The sequence below is a fragment of the Musca vetustissima genome, unplaced genomic scaffold (genome assembly GCF_032173495.1).
Source record: "Musca vetustissima isolate MV318-11 ecotype Yass unplaced genomic scaffold, APGP_CSIRO_Mvet_v1 utg11625, whole genome shotgun sequence".
Taxonomy (NCBI): domain Eukaryota; kingdom Metazoa; phylum Arthropoda; class Insecta; order Diptera; family Muscidae; genus Musca; species Musca vetustissima.
In genome coordinates, this window is record NW_026885638.1 from 18,399 (window position 1) to 40,754 (window position 22,356).

General features: G+C 32.6%; 1 protein-coding gene and 1 non-coding gene across 2 annotated transcripts in view; both read right to left on the minus strand.

Moving 5' to 3' along the window:
* The window catches only part of LOC133332859 (nuclear pore membrane glycoprotein 210), a 39,597-nt gene extending 18,385 nt beyond the window's left edge, over positions 1-21,212 (minus strand). Inside the window, exons 1-15 of the mRNA XM_061541228.1 lie at positions 21,011-21,212; positions 20,336-20,822; positions 19,812-20,269; positions 18,781-18,937; positions 17,342-18,724; positions 17,038-17,280; positions 16,702-16,979; positions 16,493-16,589; positions 16,295-16,427; positions 16,027-16,233; positions 15,850-15,960; positions 10,793-10,921; positions 10,508-10,707; positions 10,100-10,366; positions 4,344-4,469 (exon numbers count right to left, since the gene is read on the minus strand). Coding sequence (XP_061397212.1) covers positions 4,344-4,469; positions 10,100-10,366; positions 10,508-10,707; positions 10,793-10,921; positions 15,850-15,960; positions 16,027-16,233; positions 16,295-16,427; positions 16,493-16,589; positions 16,702-16,979; positions 17,038-17,280; positions 17,342-18,724; positions 18,781-18,937; positions 19,812-20,269; positions 20,336-20,822; positions 21,011-21,174 — 4,440 coding nt within the window. The 5' untranslated portion in view covers positions 21,175-21,212. The remainder of the gene's footprint in view (positions 1-4,343; positions 4,470-10,099; positions 10,367-10,507; positions 10,708-10,792; positions 10,922-15,849; positions 15,961-16,026; positions 16,234-16,294; positions 16,428-16,492; positions 16,590-16,701; positions 16,980-17,037; positions 17,281-17,341; positions 18,725-18,780; positions 18,938-19,811; positions 20,270-20,335; positions 20,823-21,010) is intronic.
* Positions 15,693-15,822, minus strand: LOC133332867 (small Cajal body-specific RNA 8). Its single transcript, XR_009754431.1, has one exon. It is a non-coding gene; the product is annotated as a small Cajal body-specific RNA 8 (non-coding RNA).
* Positions 21,213-22,356: the final 1,144 nt, after the last annotated feature.

The window sequence follows — 22,356 nt, forward strand, 5'->3', positions numbered from 1 at the left end:
TATTATATAAAATCAAAAATCGATGGAAATTTCTTTCTACGTTGTTATAAGCTCCGGTCTGCTTTCTCAGAAAGTAGATCATCTTTTAAAATCGTAGTAGAAGAAAGTATGTTTCATCGACTAATTTCGAGAGAATTTTGGCCTGCTAATGCATTTGTAAAGGAATTTCTGGAAAGATCTGAAAATTTAGCTCATTTGCCTCAGAGGGCTGAAATATTGCCAAAAAACTAAATATGTTTCTCAATGTTTGCTATCAGAATGTAAGAGGGTTAAACACAAAATTAACTCGATTATTCTCTGATAGCCTTGGGTTTAATTATGATGTTATAGTATTTTCTGAAACTTGGTTAAAACCATCCGTGTTAAATAGTGAAATTTTGTGTTCTAGATATCAAATATTTAGAAAAGATAGAGTTCTTAAAAAAGGTGGTGGCGTCCTTATTGCAGTTGATGCCAAATATTCCACTAATTTAATTGAATTAAACTGTTTTGATATCGAATTTATTTGCATATCCATTGAATTAGAAAATTTTAAATTATTTGTGACTTGCTCATACATTCCTCCCTCATCGCAACTTGATATTTATAATCAGCATTTGTTAGCAATAAATTCAATCACTAACAAAATGAATGACTCTGACAAAATATTAGTTCTCGGCGATTTTAATCTGCCGTCTGTAAAGTGGCTTTCATTGCCAGATTCTGAGGCTCTAACACCTTTGACATCTGATGCAAATGTAAACTTATATACCTTTGAAATTGTAAATCGTTTTAGCGACATAAATCTTTATCAAATAAATAGCGTATCAAATTGTTATGATCGAATTCTAGATCTAGCATTTGTGAATTATACACAATATTTTGAAATTATTAGAATACCTCCAGTATGTACTCCCGAAGATAACTACCATCCTACATTATGCATATCCATGATGCATAATAATTTAGCTACCAACAATTCTTTAATATCATTTAAATCTGTTCCTAATTATAATAAAACTGACTTCCGAAAGCTAAACGCACTTATCTCAAACGTAAATTGGAGCACATTATTTATTTGTAAGGGTCATATTGATCTAGAATTATCAGTATATAAATTTTATGATATCCTAAATAAATTTATTCTAGAATGTGTTCCCATTGTTAGAGTTAGAAACTCGGAACGATATCCATGGGTCACATCTGGGCTTTCAAGTATTAAAAATTATAAAAATAAACTTTTTAAAAAATATAAAAAATCAGGCTCCTCTATAGATTATGCTAAATATGCTGTCGCAAGGTCTAAATATACGTCAGAGTCCCGAAAACTTTACAATCTTTATTTAAACAAGATTAAACTTAATTTCAAATCCAATCCTAAATCTTTTTATGACTTCGTTAATATAAAAAGAAAAGCTACGTCAAAGCCCACCATCCTGAAATTCAATAATCAGACATTTGAGAAAAACTCTGAAATTTCAGAGTGCTTTGCAAATTTTTTCGCTACAACATATTCATATTCACCCTGTCCAAATAAAGATACATATAGTTATAAATTATCGACGATAGATCAAATATCTATGCCTTTTTTACAAAGTCAATATGTTTCTAAAAATCTACGTAATTTAAGATCAATTAAAAGTCCAGGTCCGGATGGCATTCCTAGCATAATTCTAAAGTACTGTTCAGATACATTAGCTATCCCTTTAACGCTATTGTTTAATTATTCCCTGAAATATAGTCATTTTCCGACCTTCTGGAAGAAATCCTATATAGTTCCTTTACACAAATCTGGTAGCTTAACTAATGTCTCGAATTATAGAGGAATTGCTAAATTAAGTGCAATTCCAAAATTATTCGAAAAACTGATTACTGATGTAATTTCTCATAAAGTTCAGCCAATCTTAAGCCCATATCAACATGGTTTTCGTAGTGGCCTCTCAACCATTACCAATCTTATTCAATTTTCCTCAACCGTCATAAAAGGTTTTATTCAGCGTAATCAAACCGACACGATTTACACTGACTTCAGTAAAGCTTTTGACAGGGTTAACCATGAACTTTTAATATATAAATTAAATCAAATTGGTTTCAGTATAAATTTAGTTAAATGGATATCATCTTATTTGAGAAATAGATCACAGGTAGTTTTGTTTGATGATTGTCTCTCCAAATCCATTAATGTTCCTTCCGGCGTTCCCCAAGGAAGTCATTTAGGTCCACTCCTCTTTCTTCTATTTATAAATGATTTACCAAATGCAATAATCCACTCCAAATTGCTAATGTATGCTGACGATGTCAAGTTGTTTATCACCCATAACTCCATGAAGCAAGCTGATTTACTTCAAAATGATTTAAATAACCTTTTTCAATGGTGCGAATTAAACTGTATGGATTTAAACCTAAACAAATGTAAGCATATGTGTTTTTCCAGATCTTCTACTTTAACAAGGCAATACAATATTAATGGTACTGTTTTATCAACTGTTGATTCATTTGTTGATCTTGGTATTTTAATGGATCCAAAATTAAATTTTAATAATCATGTTATTTCTATGGTAAACAAAGCCCACGGTGTCTTAGGATTTATAAAACGATGGGCAAAAGAATTCTCTGATCCCTACATTACAAAACAACTTTTTACATCTCTTGTGCGACCCATATTAGAATATGGTTCTGTTGTATGGGATCCCCAATATACAATTTATTCCGATAAAATTGAATCAGTGCAGAAACAATTTCTAATTTTTGCGCTGAGAGGTTTACATTGGAATAGTGACTTTGTGTTGCCTTCTTACACTAGCAGGTTAAAATTAATTCGATTGCCAACATTAAAAAGTAGACGTATTATGTTGAACACTATGATAGTAATTAAAATACTAAGCGGTAATATACCCTCAGACTTCCTAATTTCATCCATTAGAATAAATGTTCCTTTTCGATCAAGTAGATATTATCAACCATTATACGTAGATTTTCATCGCACAAATTATTCTATGGGAGATCCACTTAGTAAAATGTGTATTGATTTCAATTCTGTGTATTCTAACGTAGACTTTTGCATGAATATAGACCTAATAAAATCTAATATAATCATATTTTTAAATGAATAATACAACTTAATAACAAACTGGCTGTTGAAGTAGATTTCTGTAGCTGGTTTTCTATCCCTTCTCATATTCCATCATAATGCGGATTATGATGCGTACGCGATCCCTACGAAAGGGGAGGTCGCCCCCTCGGTCGGCAGGGGTGGGAAAGTGAGGCGTGGGAACGTACGATAAAAAAAAAAAAAAAAAAAATGATCACTTCCCTTACAAGGCAAAATTCAAATAACAAAAGTTTTTTATTCTATCTTCCACATAATTTTTAACGACAAATTTATCGTATTGTAACGACAGTCATAGCACCGATTTGTCTTATGCAAGACTGAAACAACTGGATGTGCCGATATTACTTTCGTAGGCTAACCAATTGTTATTATCTTTAATTCGATCCTTTAACCTTATAGCTAAGGAAACCTTGTTGACCTCTTATAAAATGATCTGGCCTTCAATAATACATATAGTAATGATACAGAAAGTAGACCTTTTCAGAACGCTACTTTCTGAACTATATCAGATTGGCTCTTCATAAGACCAGATAATCATCTAGGGAACTTAAAATACTACCTTAAGCCAGCATAATTTCTTTGTTTTCGTGAATGATTGGATTTTATGGAAAAATATAGCCATCGTAACCATCATATGGTGGATAAAACGTCACTGACCTATAAGGATCTGATCGGCAAATTAAATGTAAAAATAAAGATTCTCGGAGATCACATCGCAATTGAGAGCCATTAATTACCTACATGACCCAGTATGAAACAAATCCTAATTTTTCAAAAAATATATACAATTTTTTGTGATTACATTAAAAAGTGACCTGTAATAATTTTATAAAAAAAATCTATTATAGCAAATTTAAATAAGATATGTACTAAGAATTAAGCATTCAAAGTTGTCAGACATTCGACATTTGATTGTATATTTCAATTAAGTAACTGTTTTCTCAAACCCTCGTAAGATTATGTATTACAATACTAAAGGAATGTTTTATTATGCGATATTAGAAACAGAACCGTCGTCTTATACAAATAAATCAATGACATGATCCTTTGTATTTTTTTAGTTTTTATTTTATGTACAACAACATTTCTAAATGTTGTTGTGGCTGTGTTTCGTTGTTTATATGGATGTATGTATGTTGTTTGTCCTGGTTTTAAAATGTTCGAAAATATACACACCGACACAAATGGATGTGTGTGTGTGTTCATATTTTCAATTTAAATGCAATATGTTGTACGTTGTAGTATGACTTACCTTAGTTGGATAAATATGCTTGGAATCGCCAACTGACAGTTTGATATAATCCTCAGCATGCTTAACTCCCGTAGCATCCTTTAAACTTATGGCAATCATGTTGCTCGTTTCACGTGGCAGATTTATCTAAAATGTACACAACAACAGCAACAATAACAAATATAAATATGATTTACTGTAATTTCAGACAGAGAGGGAGAACGATAGAACAAGACAAAACAAATAGGATAGTACGACAACAACGTATATCTAACAAATAACTCCACAACAAAATCCTCTGAAGATATTAAATGAAAAACTACAACAAAACACACACCGTGCATGTGACGATTCCTACGGGAATAAATGTCCTGCTACCATCACTGGCAGTGTTCTAGTATAACGAACCATTTAATATGTTGTGGCTTTAAAACGAAGGACAGACGACTTGTGGAAACTGAACCGGATATGATATGCCCCCACTGCGTTCTCTCTCCACATTCTTTGGAAATTTTAATATTACCTTATGACTGACCAAACAAACAAACACACACGCACATTCACTCAGCCTCATTCGCCCATCCCCCTCCCCTCCTTCGCATATAGCACATAACTTGAGAAAAAGAAAACCATAGCCAAGTGGGATTATGTTGCGACGTAACGCATTGCATTTTTATTTCGTAACAGACCAAGGACTTTGATAGCCGTGGTGACACCATCGTCATTACCCATCGGCCGACCACTCGCCACTGCTGTATTCGCAAAACACCTATTTCCGTAAAATGTGTACTGTCATCATCATCATCAGTGGCAAAAAAATGAAAGAAAAGCAAACAGGAGTTTTACGCAAAAAGCATTTGCCACCAACCAACCAACTATCTATGTACATACATATATGGGCTATTCATTCGGAGCTGTTGTTATGCATCGTTGTTGTCAGAGAAACCCCCATTTGGTGGCAGATTTCCTGCTGCGCGATAGTGGCATGCCAAAACCAAGTCTATGTGGTTATTTTGCCATAGAACTCAAATAAAAACTATTATAGAAAAGACAACCATGACTGAGATTCTAAGACGCTTATTGTGGAAGTTTTTTCTTTGCTTTTGCTTTCGTTTTTTCTTCTTCTTTTTTCATTTCACTCTAATGTTGGTGTGGGAAAGTTTCCTGCACAAGTTTTGCTAGTTTTAAGACCAGGTTTACGTGCGGTCAGTATAGTTGAAAACTTGTGGCCAAAATGCGGTCACTGTATCAAAGATTTTACGCAAACGTATTTGCGCAATGCAATATGTACGAGTACAGTAATGACCCTAAGAAAATCCCTGTATTATAGTAGCTGAATAGATTTATAAATATATTGTCGTCAATATCGAAAGAAAAAAATAATCATTACGAGTATAGAATAGTACAGGATATACAAACAGAATGTTTATCCGCAGTTGAAATACAAAAACATTTGATTCATACTAAACAAATTTATTCGAATGCGAATGTTTTTCATTGTAAGCAAAATCATTCGTAGGCGGACAAAATGCTTCCTTAAACACCCATTTCAAAACCATTCGTTAAGAATCACAAATGTGCCACTACAGTCTATTTTGAATAAATTAGCACATTATTGCAAATTTGCTATATTTTATGATACTAATTTTCACGAATATTCTAAGCGTTTTCCTTAGATTTATATAAATGGGAACCATTTATATAAATTTCCAAATTTTCAAACTACATTTCTGCAGTTTATTTTACTGTTAAAGAAAAGGATCTAAGTCGGACAAGTGGCACGCATGTGATGTATACATACAATTCCAATATAATATGTGTAGAAATAGGTATATATTTTGTTGTAGATTTATTATTTAATTTATCTTAATTGCTTTGGTGAAATGGTGTTCATTAAATATAAAAAGGAATATTTGTATTATATTTACTATGAAAACTCATTATTGTTATATATATTTTTTTTAAACAAAATGGTGAATTTATTAAGTGTATCGAATATCAAATACAAATCAAAAACATTTTGCATGTTCACCGCTATTTTAAGTAACAGATATAATACTGTTTGACAAAGAGTATACCAAATTATGGAGAGTATTTATGCTGATATCTAACCAGCATTCCTTCACAGCATATTTAAGGTAATTTATAAAAGAAAAATTCATGTCGAGTAGTATACTTTTGTCACAGTAATCTCGTATAAGTTTTCAAAAGGGTGACAGTATGGAGTGCAAGCCGTCTGTGGTAAAATATTTATATCAAGTTTTTGTTTGCTTCGAGGCTCAATGGAAGCATTATCCTGGTGAAAAATTATATCTTTGCCCTCTTTTTAATCAAAATGTGTTATTAAAACAACGTCTAATAATTCATTATATAGCATTTCCAGATTAAATGAAACCTTTTACAAATTAAATGAAACCTTTTCCAAATTAAATGAAACCTTTTCCAAATTAAATGAAACCTTTTCCAATTGAAATGAAACCTTTTACAAATAGAATGAAACCTTTTCCAATTGAAATGAAACCTTTTACAAATAGAATGAAACATTTTCCAAATTAAATGAAACCTTTATTCTTATCTAAGGAAATATAATATTTGCACTAATTTTAAACCAATATTTGAAAATTAAATCAAAGAATATTAACAAATATAGTTGTATGGCTATGTAATTAACATAAATATTCTTTAATTCGGTGTGATTTCATTTAATATCTTTACTACATAAAACTAAATAAATAGTAATACAAACTGGGGTATTTCTTGACATTTTAATAAATAAATATTTAAGAACAAGAATTGAATACCCGGTCCTAAATGCGAAATACATATTTGACTTAAAAAATTGTTGATGATAAGCTGTGTGACGTTTCAATGGAACAACATTGTTGATGTAATCGAGCGAAATATTCAAAAGCTTACTCGGCAAGATTTTTCTAACTACGTTATGGACATGGTTTTGAAAATCCCACAAGCTACAAGTCGGGAACCCCTTCATTAAGATAAGCCGGTACCTTATCATCAACAATTTATTAAGTCAAATATGTATTTTGCATTTAGGACCGGGTATTCAATTCTTGTTCTTAAATATTTATTTATTTATTAAAATGTCAAGAGTTTGTCAGTTTGTATTACTATTTATTTAGTTTTATGTAGTAAAGATATTAAATGAAATCACACCGAATTAAAGAATATTTATGTTAATTACATAGCCATACAACTATATTTGTTAATATTCTTTGATTTAATTTTCAAATATTGGTTTAAAATTAGTGCAAATATTATATTTCCTTAGATAAGAATAAAGGTTTCATTTAATTTGGAAAAAGTTTCAATCTATTTGTAAAAGGTTTCATTTCAATTGGAAAAGGTTTCATTCTATTTGTAAAAGGTTTCATTTCAATTGGAAAAGGTTTCATTTAATTTAGAAAAGGTTTCATTTAATTTGGAAAAGGTTTCATTTAATTTGTAAAAGGTTTCATTTAATCTGGAAATGCTATACATTTCAGAATCCATTTTGGTAGACACATCACAAAGTGGAAGCTTACATTCGTACGAGTATGCACCCCATACCATTTGACTTCCCCCCAGAAATTCGGCTTCGATCTTACCACATCTTTATTTACATTTTTCGTTGCAACTATAATAGTTTGGTCCATACAAAAACAACAAAATATGACTTATTTTAAGTTATTTCAAAAAGTGTATGAAAAATGTTTTTGGTTTGAATTTGATATTCGACACCCTAAATATATTCACAATTTTGTTTAAAAAAATATATGACAATAATGTGTTTTCATAGCAAAATCTCAAAAACATCATATGCGCTCAAACGAATGTCCTCTACTGTATATGTGAAAAGATTCAGATTTTCGGTTTATTTAGTATTGTAAGAATAAAGCTGTACATTTAAAACATACCATTTCAATATTTTCCTAGTATTTGACATATGAAATGGTGTTGTTCTTCCACCCGATTAAGATTTCTTTCCGGGTTGAATTTAATACATAATATATAATTACGTATACAACATAGCATTTGAAATGTGATTTCAAAAGACATCTGAGTCACTCAAACCTTTTCAAATAATCGGTTTATTGTTCGTACTTTTCAAGCGACTAAATATTCCTATTAAGAATCCTTTTATCGAATGTAATGACTTTTTTAATAATGAAGATTTACATATTTTGCATATTCTGCATACTTTTGCATATTTTGCATATTTTTGCATATTTTGCATATGTTTGCATATACTGCATATTTTTCCATATTTTTTGCATATTTTGCATATTTTTGCATATTCTGCATATTTTGTATATTTTTGCATATTTTGCATATTTTTGCATATTCTGCATATTTTTTGCATATTCTGCATATTTTTGCATATTCTGCATATTTTTGCATATTTTGCATATTCTGCATATTTTTGCATATTTTTTGCATATTCTGCATATTTTGCATATTTTTGCATATTTTGCATATTTTTGCCTATATTTTGCATATTTTGCATGTTCTGCATATTTTTGCATATTCTGCATATTTTTGCATATTCTGCACATTTTTGCATATTTTGTATATTTTTGCATATTTTGCATATTCTGCATATTTTTGCATCGACCTAGCATACCGTGCATATTTTTTGCATATTTATTGCATATCGACCTAGCATACCGTGCATATTTTTTGCATAGTTTGCATATTTTTTGCATATTTTGCATATATTTTGCATATTTTTAACATGACTTCGCGTGGGTGCGGAGTAGTAACATCGAAGGCTCTATTATACTTTAGGAATTATAAGGTTCTATCCTACCTTAGGAATTATAACTAAGGTATGGTAGAGCCTTCGATGTTATTACTTCGCACCCACGCGAAATTTTTGAAGCACATATCTGACCCAGGTTACTTCAAGGGCATGCCTTGAAATACTTTGTAAATCCCTAAAATCTGTTCGATGTTTTTTTTTTCTGTTTTGTATACATAGACTACATAATACAAATAAATATTATATTATGTTATAATAATTACGTCACCTCAAATGAAAGAAAGCAAAGTTATAAATAAATACACTAGAGAAACTTATTTTGCAAAATGTATGTTGCAAAATAATTTTCCATTATTACTATAATTATAATAAGTTTCCATTATTACTATAATAAAAGAAATCCATTATTACTATAATTTTTTGTAAATGGTTTAAAACAGGTATGGTCGATTTTTACCTCCTATCCAGCCTATCTGTGCGAGGTCCATTTTAACATCAAAAATTCCTTCTAATATTTGTTTTACAGATGTTAGTCATTTGTCGTTTTATCGTAAACATTTTATTGCTTTATTCTACGATTTGGCGAAACGATTTTGTGAAACCTACTGTAGTATTCCTTCAGGTGAGAAACAAAAAAAAACTATGCTACAATATGATATCCCAAGAAGAAAAATTAACTACTATTTCTTTTCATTTTCTGCATTACGTAGCACCAACAGTATTGAACTCCAGAGTATAGCCCTGGCGACACATCTGTTACTATAAATTGGTATGCCGTTGAATGTGTGCTAGCAGGAGATTACAAGTTTAAATATGACATAACATAATCTTTCTTTTAAACTTTACGCATCTACCGCAACAAGACTAATTAGAAATATATCACAACTAAACCCAAAAACCCCTCTCACTTTTAATCTAGAAAAAGTTATACATTGCATAGAACTATGTCGTCGTCATCGTGGATAACTAACAAAACTTTTCATACATACATATGTACATCATTCTTTAGTTTACTTACCGCAACAGTTAAATTATTGCCAATTTGAACATCCACAATATCCTTGTGAGATAAATCATATTTCAAGCCGTTGACATCTTCGATATTGTGCGAGAATTCATTGCCTAAATTGTCATGCAATGAAACTTTCAACACGAAATTCATGCCACGTGGAATTTTCTCTTCGGTATTCTTTAGTTTGATTGTGGGATACACCAGCGCGGCCATAATGTATTGGACATTTTTAACCTCAATACCAATGGCTAAAGTTTGATCAAATGTTTTCGCCTTTTTACGGTTCATGCGAACGAAGGAGATAAAAAAGTTTGCAACAACAATAGAAGAAAAGAAAAACAACAACAGGTGAGTATGGTCAATGGTTGGATTTAGGTTTTGTTTTGGGTGTTTGCCCTTGGTACATATACATACAATGACTAAATCTCTGCCCAAAGTCTCTTGTGTCCGTACAATACCATCTGGCGTCACTTTAACAATGGCATTACTATCACTGGACAGTCTATAGAGGACATCGTCTAAGTTCGCTTTCAACTGAATGGAGCTACGTGGTGCTAGCAAAATTGTATCCGTGGTTATGTGTTTTGGAGATTCCAGTTCAAGTTGTTTGAAAACTAAATTGAAAAATAAAAAAATAAATGACAAGAAAACAAAAACCAATGTTACAACAAAAGCAACAATCCTTTGAATTTCACTTACCAACTACTTCGACAAAAGTAGAGATTTTCTGTCCGCCCGGTAATTGAACGGTTGCCTGGATTTTTGCTTTTCCAGGGTTTAATGCCTTAATACGAACCGAAATTAAATCAGTATCAGAGTATTCAATGCCTGTAAAAGAAAATAAATAACATGATTACATATCATAATAATATATTAGATATTTTTAATTTTTGTTATATAAAAACCTAATCTAATACGAATAAATATACCATTTATCGAATATAATAGATTAATGTAGAAAATAATGGAAAGGTCTTATGTATTTAACAATTCTATGTCGATTTTCAAATTTCGAAATTTTCAGCTGTAGTTTTGCATAACCGCTTCCCACAGAGCAGATCAAATTATTCTACAATATAAAGTAATTGTGAACCATTATTATAAAAATACAATTTTATTAGATTTTATAAGTTCTATATTCATGCAAAAATCTACGTTATAATGCACAGAATTAAAATCAATACACATTTTACTAACTGGATCTCCCATAGAATAATTTGTGCGAGGAAAATCTTCGTATAATAGTTGATAATATGTTCTGTATCGAAAAGGAACATTTATTCTAATGGATGAAATTAGGAAGTCTGAGGGTATATTACCGTTTAATATTTTAATTACCATCATATTGTTCAACACAATACGTCTACTTTTTTAATGTAAGAAGGCAACACAAAATCACTATTCCAATGAATGCAGACTACCATCTCACGAATTATTCTATGAGAGATCCACGTTGTAAAATGTGTATTCATTCAAATTTTGTATACACTAATGTATATTTTTACATGAGCAGTAAAACAACTGGATGTTGAAGTAGATTCTGCAGCTGGTTTTATATTCCACTCTCAAATCCCATCATGATACAGATCGTGGTTTGTGTACGCGATTCCTATGAAAGATGAGGTCGCCCTCAGTCGGCAGGCGTGGGAACTACGAAAAAAAAAACAACAACTAAATAACATACTAATTGAGTAAATCAGCTATGCAATAAAAATATCGTGATAAGTAGTGCTTTCTTATAACATATAATGGAACTACTGAATTTCTTGAAACCCAATGGTAAACTGTAGAATAACCGAAGGACTTCTACAACAAAGGGACAAACGTAGAACATGCATTTGTTTATTCCTTATATACCTACAAAACGAGAACGACTTTAACAGGGAAGGACCTGCTTGTGCACGCATTTGCGAAAATTTTAGTATAAATCCACAATTCCAGTGACTGTAAGTTCAAGTTTCGGACTCTCATACTTCAACCAACAGATGAACATGGTTTAATCGGCACATATACACTTTTTAGGGTGTTTCAAACGGAATGACAATTTTAAGCTGGAGAGACCTAAAATCCGAGACGTAAACGTATTTACTTACTATAACGTAAATTTGTTGATCTGGTAATCAATTGCCAATCGATCCATATCGAACTCATGGAGGCGAACATTAAATTAACACTCAACACAATGAACAATAATTTGATCAAATAACAATAAACAGTGCAAAAATATATGTATCAAAGGTTATCAGTTTTCAAACATGAATTTGATTTAAAAAATATTTATACCCAAAGTATAATATTTTCGTTTAATGTTGCTCAATAATATTTAGTTCTCTTTCGTGTGCGATTACCTTCAAGTCACATTTGCAAATGAACGTATTTGCCAAATCAAGAATCAGCTTTAATGAATGTTAATAAATCCTCTTTTATATTGAAATAAATGAATTTGTCTGTCGACATTATGATCACACTTTATAATGACAACTTAATTTCTCTTTTGTTGAAAATCGTATTAAATTATTCCTCCATATAATTCAAACAATGTGACTGGGTAAGGTATAGTAGTCAATCTACTTGCATGTTGCAGGATATAGCACTACTAAATATGTTTTATTCCGTAGCAACGAATACTAACTTTGAATATAGCCCATGACATAATTATACAAGGTAGTCTCATGCAGTCATTTTTTCCTACGCCTCTCTTATAACAAGGTTCGCCGATTGGCGCACATATTTTATTTTATGTGTGGAAATATGTCCGATTATGTTAGCCTATATTGGAATCGGCCCCCTGGTGCTTGTCACAATCCTCGGCGGGGGTTCAATACGCCTATACGGTCAACACAATTTCCATGATTTAGTCTTTGGCCGGGGATTTATGATCCTTCAATTTTCTTTAAGAAGGCAAGATTTGAAGCCAATCCATAGAAAAAAAAATATTGTAATTCACAATATAACAACATCACAAGGAGCCATGGGCTGCACGTAGGAAACATAAAATAAATCGCGACCAGGTCGTAAACTTTATTTTTCACTGACCTAAAACCGCCAATAACCCAAGAATACACAAATTCATTAATTATTCCTCAAAATATTATCCTTGACAAAAGTAGTTAAATACCAAGCACCATTGTATTTAGTTAATGAATTTATTTTTTCCAGGTCGGTGAGAAAACTTCAAATATTAATTCCAAAATTAACTTCCCATCTTGAAAGGTCATTTCTTGTAAGAGTTGCTAGATCATATATATCATTGCCTATATATTTGAGACATTTTCATTTACTTTCTATGACATACAGACGTAAACCTTGTGCGTACTTTCATACAAGTCCTGTTATATTTTAGCATTCTATTTTCTCCTTGGGTACACAAAATTAATATATGTTTTAATACAGACTCTAATATAAGATTTTTTTTCGGATATTGCTGTTATATGTGGATCTTAAGATGGCAAACTCAAATTAAACAAAGTTGGTTTTATATCTCCATCGAAATTTGAATACCCTTCACCACACTGTGGTACAGGGTATTATGTATTTGTGCATATGTTTGTAACAGGCAAAAATAATCGAGATAGACCCATGGTTCCTTTTGAGAATATGAATAGAATCACTTTCTCAGCCGATTTATGCATGTCCGACCGTCCGTTCGTCTATCCATGTTAAATTGTAAACAAAGTACAGGTCGCATTTATAATCCGAATTGGATGAAATTTGGCACAGCTTATTTGTTTGGCTCAAGGACGAACCCTATTAAATTGGGAAAATCGGTTCAGATTTAGTTATAGCTCCCATATATATTTTTGTCCGATTTAAGGTAAATGGGGTACCAAAGTCCCTATATATCTTTCGATTTGCACGGAATTTGGTATAGCCTACTGAATTAGGTCTAAAAAATGTGTGCTAAGTTTCGTGAAAATCGGTTCAGATGTAGATATAACTTCCATATATAGTTTCGCCCGATTTTAGGTAAATGGTGCAACAAAGCCCCTCCTAATCTTTTGATTGGCATGAATTTTGGTATAGCGTACTAAATTAAATCTAGAATGATGTGTGCTAAGTTTCGTGTAAATCGGTTCAGATTTAGATATACCTACCATATATAGTTTCGTCCGATTTTAGGTAAATGGTGCACCAAAGTCTCTGAAAATCATTCGATTTGCATGAATTTTGGCATAGCGCATTGAATTAAGTCTAGAATGATATGTACACCTCCTATATATATTTTCGTCCGATTTTAAGTAAATTGTGCACTAAAGATCCACAGCTAAGCAGATTGACACAACGTACTGAAATTAATATAAATTAATTTTTGGCAAGTTTGCTTCAAATCGGTTCAGATATAGATATATCGTAGCTTCCATATATAATTTCGACTTATTTATGTTAATTGTACACCAAATAATCAAAAGGTGTCTGATTGTGTCTGATGTGACGAAAAACATTATGTCAATGTTTTTTATACAAATTACTATTTGCTTTACGGAATGCAAATAAAATCGCGCAAATCAATATTTCAACTGATACACAAAAAAATATTCATAAAATATCGTAGGACCTTCAAAATGCCGCAAATGGAGGGTCATCCTTAAATGGGGGCAATTACAAAAACATGGACCCATATTAATTATTGCATTCAGTTAACCAAAATTAAATAAATGGAAATTTCTAGAAGGCCATTTTATTTATTTATATATGTATATTTATATAATGTTTTGCCTGGAATATATTAGGTTGGGGAAAAAGAAATCCATTATTTTATATGAAATATAGGACTTTCTCTCTCATAGAATTCCTGCTCTCTATTTGCTTAAAACTCTAGTAGTCGATTTTCACAATCCTCCCTAGATACCAATTTTTTATCATTAAAGAAATGTTGCAATGCAAGAGAAATATGATAATCGCTTAGTGCCAAGTCCGGACTTTATGGCGGATGCATTTAAACTTCCCAACCACGCTCATGAAGTTTCTGGAGAGTCACTGTAGATGTGTGTGGCCTAGCGTTGTCCTGGAGGAACACGACACCTCTCTTGTTGAAAAATTCTGGCCGTTTCTGATCAATTGTAAATGGTTTAAAACAGTTTTACTGTCGATTTTTACTTCCTGTGCGATGTTACGACTGCTAACATGCCGGTCAACTTCGATCATTACTCCGATTTTATCAACATTTTCAACATCAAAAATACCTGGTACCGAATTTTTGCAGTGAACTCTCTGTGAACTCTCTTTGAGCACTTATTTGTCATATATGTAATGGAATTGATAATTTACATTAACATGATTTAAAAAATCCTGCACAATGTACTATTACGCCGACAATATAAAAAAGAAAATGGTAGTTTACATCACTCGAAGTTCCCCTATATGGTTTTAAATATTTTCCTTTACAAGTTTTATGACTTTTTAGGGCGACGGATCATTTATGTAAATGTTTTTATTAATTTCTCTTTCGAGATGAGCTACATGATCGAAGCAATGAAAAGGTAAACCAGAGAGATACTACATTCTTACATGTAGTATCTCTATGGTTTTCCTTTGGAAAATAATAGTGAGTTTGAAATATAAAACTAATGCAAATTTTTTATATACAAATTTTGTAATTAATTGTATATTCCGTATCTGTTCCTGAAATGAAGCTCAACCATTCAGGCTCATCAAAGAATAATTTTTATATGAATCGTTTGTGAGCATTACAGGATAATTTACCTGAATAATGCTGTATCGTGATTCAAAATTGATTTTACATATATTTAACTCACCGGCATCAGCAAAAACGTTGTATATATTAATTACATCGGGTTGATTAGTTGACCATGTTATATGCATATTAGACAAGGTGCCCAAGACCATGGGAGATAAATCAGGAGTTCCTTGATATAGAAAATGTAAATATATACACAATTTTATTTCAAAAATGATTTAAATTGTAAATTTACCCCATATATAAGCTGGCATAACGGCTCCACTGCGGATACGCACCAAAGGTGTTTTTATTTGAATATTAACCAATGGTACTACGTGTATATCAACAGTATCCTCGGAAACTACAACCTCTTTGCCATTTATGGGATTTGTCATTATACATTTTCCGGTAATTTTAGTAGCGCCCAATTTGAAGGCAGTTACAATAGCCGATTCCATACCTTAAAAAATAGAATGATTTTTAGTACAGAAGCGTAAACTAGAGCAATAATGTGTACGTACTTATAACTTTTTGATCGTGGACGTGGTAAACAATATTTACATCTGGTTGTGGGCCACCATGGTAGTAAATTTGTACGCTTGATCCTACAACCAACGTACTGTTACGTGGGTATAGACGTAAAGGAGGGAATACCTGGAAATATTTGATTGGTGTTGAATAAATCAATTACATTTTCATTAGGTGGAATACAAACTTACTTGAACATTTACAGGCTCGCTGGATACCAACATCTCACCACTACCAGAACTAAAAATTATTTTAGTCTCACCCAAATTATTGCCTGTTATTATGTACCTGAAAAGCCAACCAATATATTTTACATTCAAACAAAAATATATACGTATTTTTATTATCCAAACATATTTAAAAATATATGTGCAAAAAATAATGATAACATTTAGTATACCTTATTTCGCCAATACCCAAATCCACTTGATCACCCAATTGAATGCTCAATATATTCGCATTGAAAACTTCTTCTGACAATTCATAGATTTGCAAATTGAATGGATCAATGTGTAGCAAGTTATCGTGAGAGTCATACAGTTTAACAATTGCTTCAATCGACTTTGTACGTTCTACTCTATCAGGCACTTCTACACGTATAGCCCCAATGCTTACTACCGAAATAGACAAATGTGCAGGTTCATTCATCAAGCAGCGATCAATCAATTCAAGACGAGTCTGAAGAATATTTACATATTAATACATCGTAAGTAATTTATATCAAAATATAACTTACATGTCCAATCCGGAGGGGAGACACAATCAGTTCTTTTTCTTTGTTGTCAAATTCAACTTTAACTATTCCCGATTCTGAAAGTTGGAAATCATAGAAACCACTACCTTGAGACATTGGGATGCGTTCACGACGACCCTTCGCCAAGAAAATGCTGATGTGGTCCGAAGGGAAGAAGGTACTGTTGACAGTCATAAACCGAATTTCATTCTCAATGATGGGCGTATAAATATCTCCAGTCTTGGGCTATAAATGCAAAATTAATTTATCAGTTGGTTGCCAATAAACATACAAGAAGAAGACTTACATTTTTGATGCCAAATGGTGGCTCTTCAGGGTATATATTTTGTTTTCTCAACACCAAGTCATCATACTTCGTCACTACACCCTTGATGCGGAAATTTTGTGCAACTTCTGTCAGCTGTGTTACCAGAATATCCTTACCGGGCAAACGAATACTTTCCAAGTATTCTTCTTCTGCTTCACGATGATGCATAATGGCTCCACTGTGATAACGCTGTTCTCCAGCCGCAAACTCCCAATCAATAAATAGTGATGTGATATTCATTAGTTTACGATTTTTAGCATCCTGAACCTCAATTTCGATTTCGAATTTGTCATCTTGATCCTTTAGCTGTAGCAAAGCATTTCTCATTTCCAATGGGCATGATGATCGCAACTGTTCCCTTGTGTATAAATTAAGGAACCGTGGTTTCACACAATAGATGTTGGTGGTAATTTTGGAGTGATACGGCTGGAAATTTGGTGTAAGCAATGCATTGAAAACATTGAATTCCAGAGTTGTCTCGCCAACCTGACGGCACAATATCGTGAAGGCATACAAGTTGTTTTGTGTATCAAATTCGATTTCAGAAACCCGAGCAATATTTTGGTCGTAATCTACACCTTGCGTCAATTCTGCTTCGAGTGTGTATATTTTCTGTGGACCATTTGTGTAGATAACATTACGCGACGACCCAATTGGCAAAACTACATGGTTCTCTAAAGGATTTAGAATTGCTAACGGTTCGAAAACACTTAGGGTTACTTCATCTTTCAACGTTTTTTCTCGGAATTTATAAAACACCTTTAGATGAGTGAGTCCAATTGCAGTACTGCGCAAGTGCACAACTTGACAAGCCTCTGGAGATAATACAGTATTGTAAGCTGAGGCAGCATTATAATCAACTTGGAATATCTGGTTAGAAAATTCAAAATCGAAGACCAGGTTTTCACACTTTGTCAGCGGCATAAGCGTGTTGTTGACGTAGGCATAGACAGCTACGTGAAGTTGAACGTAATCATTTAGAGATGTTTCAAAGTTATATTTGACAATTTCTAGCTTTACAGGTGGCACAAAGTAAACATCCGCTAATCGTGAAATTTTTGGATTTTTTGCTAGTGCAACTTTTACGTGGGCATGGGCAGTCAACAGTGTTCCGGTGGCACCATCGTATGTATCATAACCGCTCTTGACATTCGAATCCCGTATTACTGTAGTGGCTAGACCATTTTGATTTATATGCAAGAAACGTGGCTGATGTGACATCCAAACGTAAGAACCGTCACCGCCTCTGGCTTGGAATTGAATTCTTTGGGTTTTGATGATATTTGGGTCATATGGCAAAATTACTTTAGCAGGCAACAATATTAATTCGCTGTAAATTTGTAATTCAGCTTGTGCCGTCAACTGTGGAAAAGAGATTGAGGTAATTTTTGAATGCAAATTGTTTAAAATATACGTACATCTTTGAAAGATCCGTATACTGGGGTAATACCCTCCCTAATGGCTTCACCATACAAACGTGAACCGTTCTTACTACGCTTCTGAATAAAAAACAACGATTCGTCCAATTCCGAATTCACAGAATAACGGGAACCCAATGTAATTTTATGGTCATCGCTTGAAAGAAAAAAATGAAATTTAATGGATAAATATTTATATTCACAGTTATTACATTTTTATGATATTTTCTATATTTTATGAGGAACTGAATCTAAAAGCTCGTTTCATATTTCTCGAGATATGGAACATTTCATTTTCACATTGACGTTAAAAGGGTTTTGTTGATTTTGTTGATTTTTTTTTTTTTTTTTTTTTTTTTTTTGTAAGTGATTGGGCTTCACAATGAAACTCATATTATCTTAGTTGGTTTTAAAACCCACTAACAAAATATAAAGATATCTGTAGTAAAGGGTAAGTGTTCCTAATGTCGGCATGTACCAGTAGTCGCCATCTATTGTATCTAAGCTCATTCACCTCTAGCGACAGCTCATGTCTCTTAAGAAAAATATTGGTGGATATGTCGTTTTTAAAAGACTAATTAAATATTTTCCACCTAGGTTTTTTTCATTATTGTAAAAACCGTATACAAGATAATACGACAATTTAAAATTATTATAAAATATTGGTAATTTTAAAGGCGGCATCAGTAATAAAAAAAATAGTTTTGCGTGTTTTTAATATGGGAAAGATGTTAATGAGATTTATAAACAAATATAATAGAAAATATCAGTCAAATATAAAATTTAAATTACAATACGACATGTCGTATTGCAACATCACATGCCGACTACTAGAACATCATATATCGACAATTGGTACCTTTTATTAAACCTTTTTTTTTCAAAATAGTCAGGCTTCCTCCGACTTCCACTTAAAAAAAAAGGTTGTACTTGGGACTACAAGGCTACTTTCAAAAATTTCAAAGTGATTAGCAGCCGAGCCTTTTAGAATTGAATTGAATTTTTCCTTTTACCAAATAATATTAACTTACTGTGTAAATAAATCTACGGCGATTTCATGTTTCTCCCCTTCAACGGTTATCCAATTATTATGCGGCAAAAGACTCAGACCTAATTTCTTGGGATGGGCAACTGTAAGACGAGCGCTTGGCACAGCATTTTTCATAGCCTCGCTATCACCCGCTATACTACCATCATTGGGCACGTTGCGATCTCGCAATACGACCATAGTAGTGCCAGCTTTAAGACCAGTTGCTGAAACACCTTTCATACTGGCTATATTATTGTCTTCAATTTCCAAAAAATACTGATTATTTAGAGAAATCTCCTGCAATTTGCCTGCTTTCAACTGCAGGATACGGAAGTTGACCGTATCCCCTGGTAGAACATAAACATCTGATGGTTCCAAAATGATATTAGCCAGAACATTAATGTATACTACAATTGGCTGAACATAACCATACTCCGGATAGGGCAGATTTACGGTAACCTGAAATACATACAGACCACAATATTATAATTTACTTCACATATACGATAAATTAATTGTTATCACCTTTGCTGTTCCGGTATTAATGCCTTCTAACAACACCATATACCCCTTTAGACCTTGTGCTTCAAATTTCTCTAGTGCTTTAGGTACTTCATGGTACGGACTTTCAGTAAATGTTAAAAACCTTAAAGCAGATGACCAGTCTTTACTGTCCTTATTCAACGAGGATATAACCCAATTGAATTCAACGCCTTCTAACGTGGTAAATACATTGCCCTGCGTATCTTCTGCGTGTAGAACGAATGTTTCGGGGGCTTCTTCTAGATATAACTGGCGTGTTGTTGTCTCAACGCCAAGTCTATCAATCACATCCAAAATAACATCGCATCGCAGAGAATCGCCAGTGGCTACATTTTCAGCCAGAACGATTGCAGTGTTTCGTCGGCGTTCCCTCGTTAGGACGGTAACTGTTGCTTCATAGGAACACTCTGTTTCATCAGCATCTTCATAAAGTGGCGTAATCAATATCAAATCCTGTCTTGAAGAAGTCCTGAAAACAAAATATCGTATAGGCTATTAGATTTAAATTTTAAGGTTAAGTCGACGCTTGGGGCGCCAAATGTATATTCTTATGTTATTGGTGGTGGTGATGGTGTCTGATCGAGGTACCATCGCAACAACACAACACGAGTCTCGTATCTGTCGCAAAGGTTAGAGGCACAAGCCAAGGCCACTTACCATTTGTAGCATCCTTTCTCACTAACTTGCAATGTAAAATTGATGGAGATTTTATCAAAGATGGGCAGCAGAACACGAGGAAAGTTTAATTTGGTAGCCTCAGTCACTTTTTCTCCACACAGAAATAGTAAAATTAACAACTTAAAAATCGCTAATTTGTCCATGGTACGCGCGTTTGTTGCTTCCTCCTCATGCAGACATAGACTTTTGACGTTTTGCACGGCACGTTCAAACTGAAAGATACAAAGACCGGCAGCGTTGCTTCAAGAAGTAGTAAAACAATGGCATCCCATCACACATTGCCAGATGAAAATCACAACATAATTCGCACAGTTTTGTTCGAAACCTAAGCAACTTTTTCTTAGTAAGTAATCATGGTCTTTATTATTATGAAAAGTACTTATTTTTTTAACTATTACATTACACAGTCGACACTATACGTTCGACTCCGTTTTACTGAAGCGGAAAAAATTGGATTTTTGAACTGAAAATAATTTCAGTTATCCGAACTCATCATAAGCGAAACATTTTTTACATTTACGAATTTCAATAATCTCTATATCATAGCGAATATGTATGTTTCGATTTTTTAAGAAAATAGACGATAGAAATTAAAAATGTTTAACATTTTCACTGCTTATGGAAATTTTACTATGAACCGTAAAACTTATGAACTTGTAACGAAATCCATCGTCTGCCTGTTGCAATCGTAAGACCTATCTTAAATACAACGTTTGATTTTAAGAACCTAAAATATCGGCCGATTTTAAGTCTTTTTAACAGCTGGCTAAGCTGTAATACCCAATATGAGGTTGTAAATGAGTATAATACTTCCTTGCAAAACTTGTCACCAGACCTCAATCCCATTGAGAACCTTTTCAGCATTTTAAAACAAAGGATTGGAACACGTCGCTTTAAAAACAGACAGGAACTAATGAACTGCTAAAAATCAAAGTGGGAAGCTATACTAACAACAATTCTAACAAATCTTGTATAGTCAATGCCAAAAAGATGTGCGGCAGTGATAAAAAATAAAGGGTATCATACGAAATATAGAAAGTTGCTTAGGTTTCGAACAGCTGCTTTGTGAGTTAATATTTGGTCTGTTCCCGTACTGCAAGAATCTACTAGATTTTACTATTTTCTTCGATATCATAAAGGAAAAAAGTGTTATCGTAGTAAAAAATAGTAGATTCTTGTAGTACGGGAACAGACCAATTGTTTTCATTTCTTTATTTTTTTCCAAAAAAAATATAATTTAAATTTGTTATTATTTTCAGATTATAGACACATAGTATAATAGAAAATAAAATTTATATTTTTTATAAATCAATTTAACGATATCA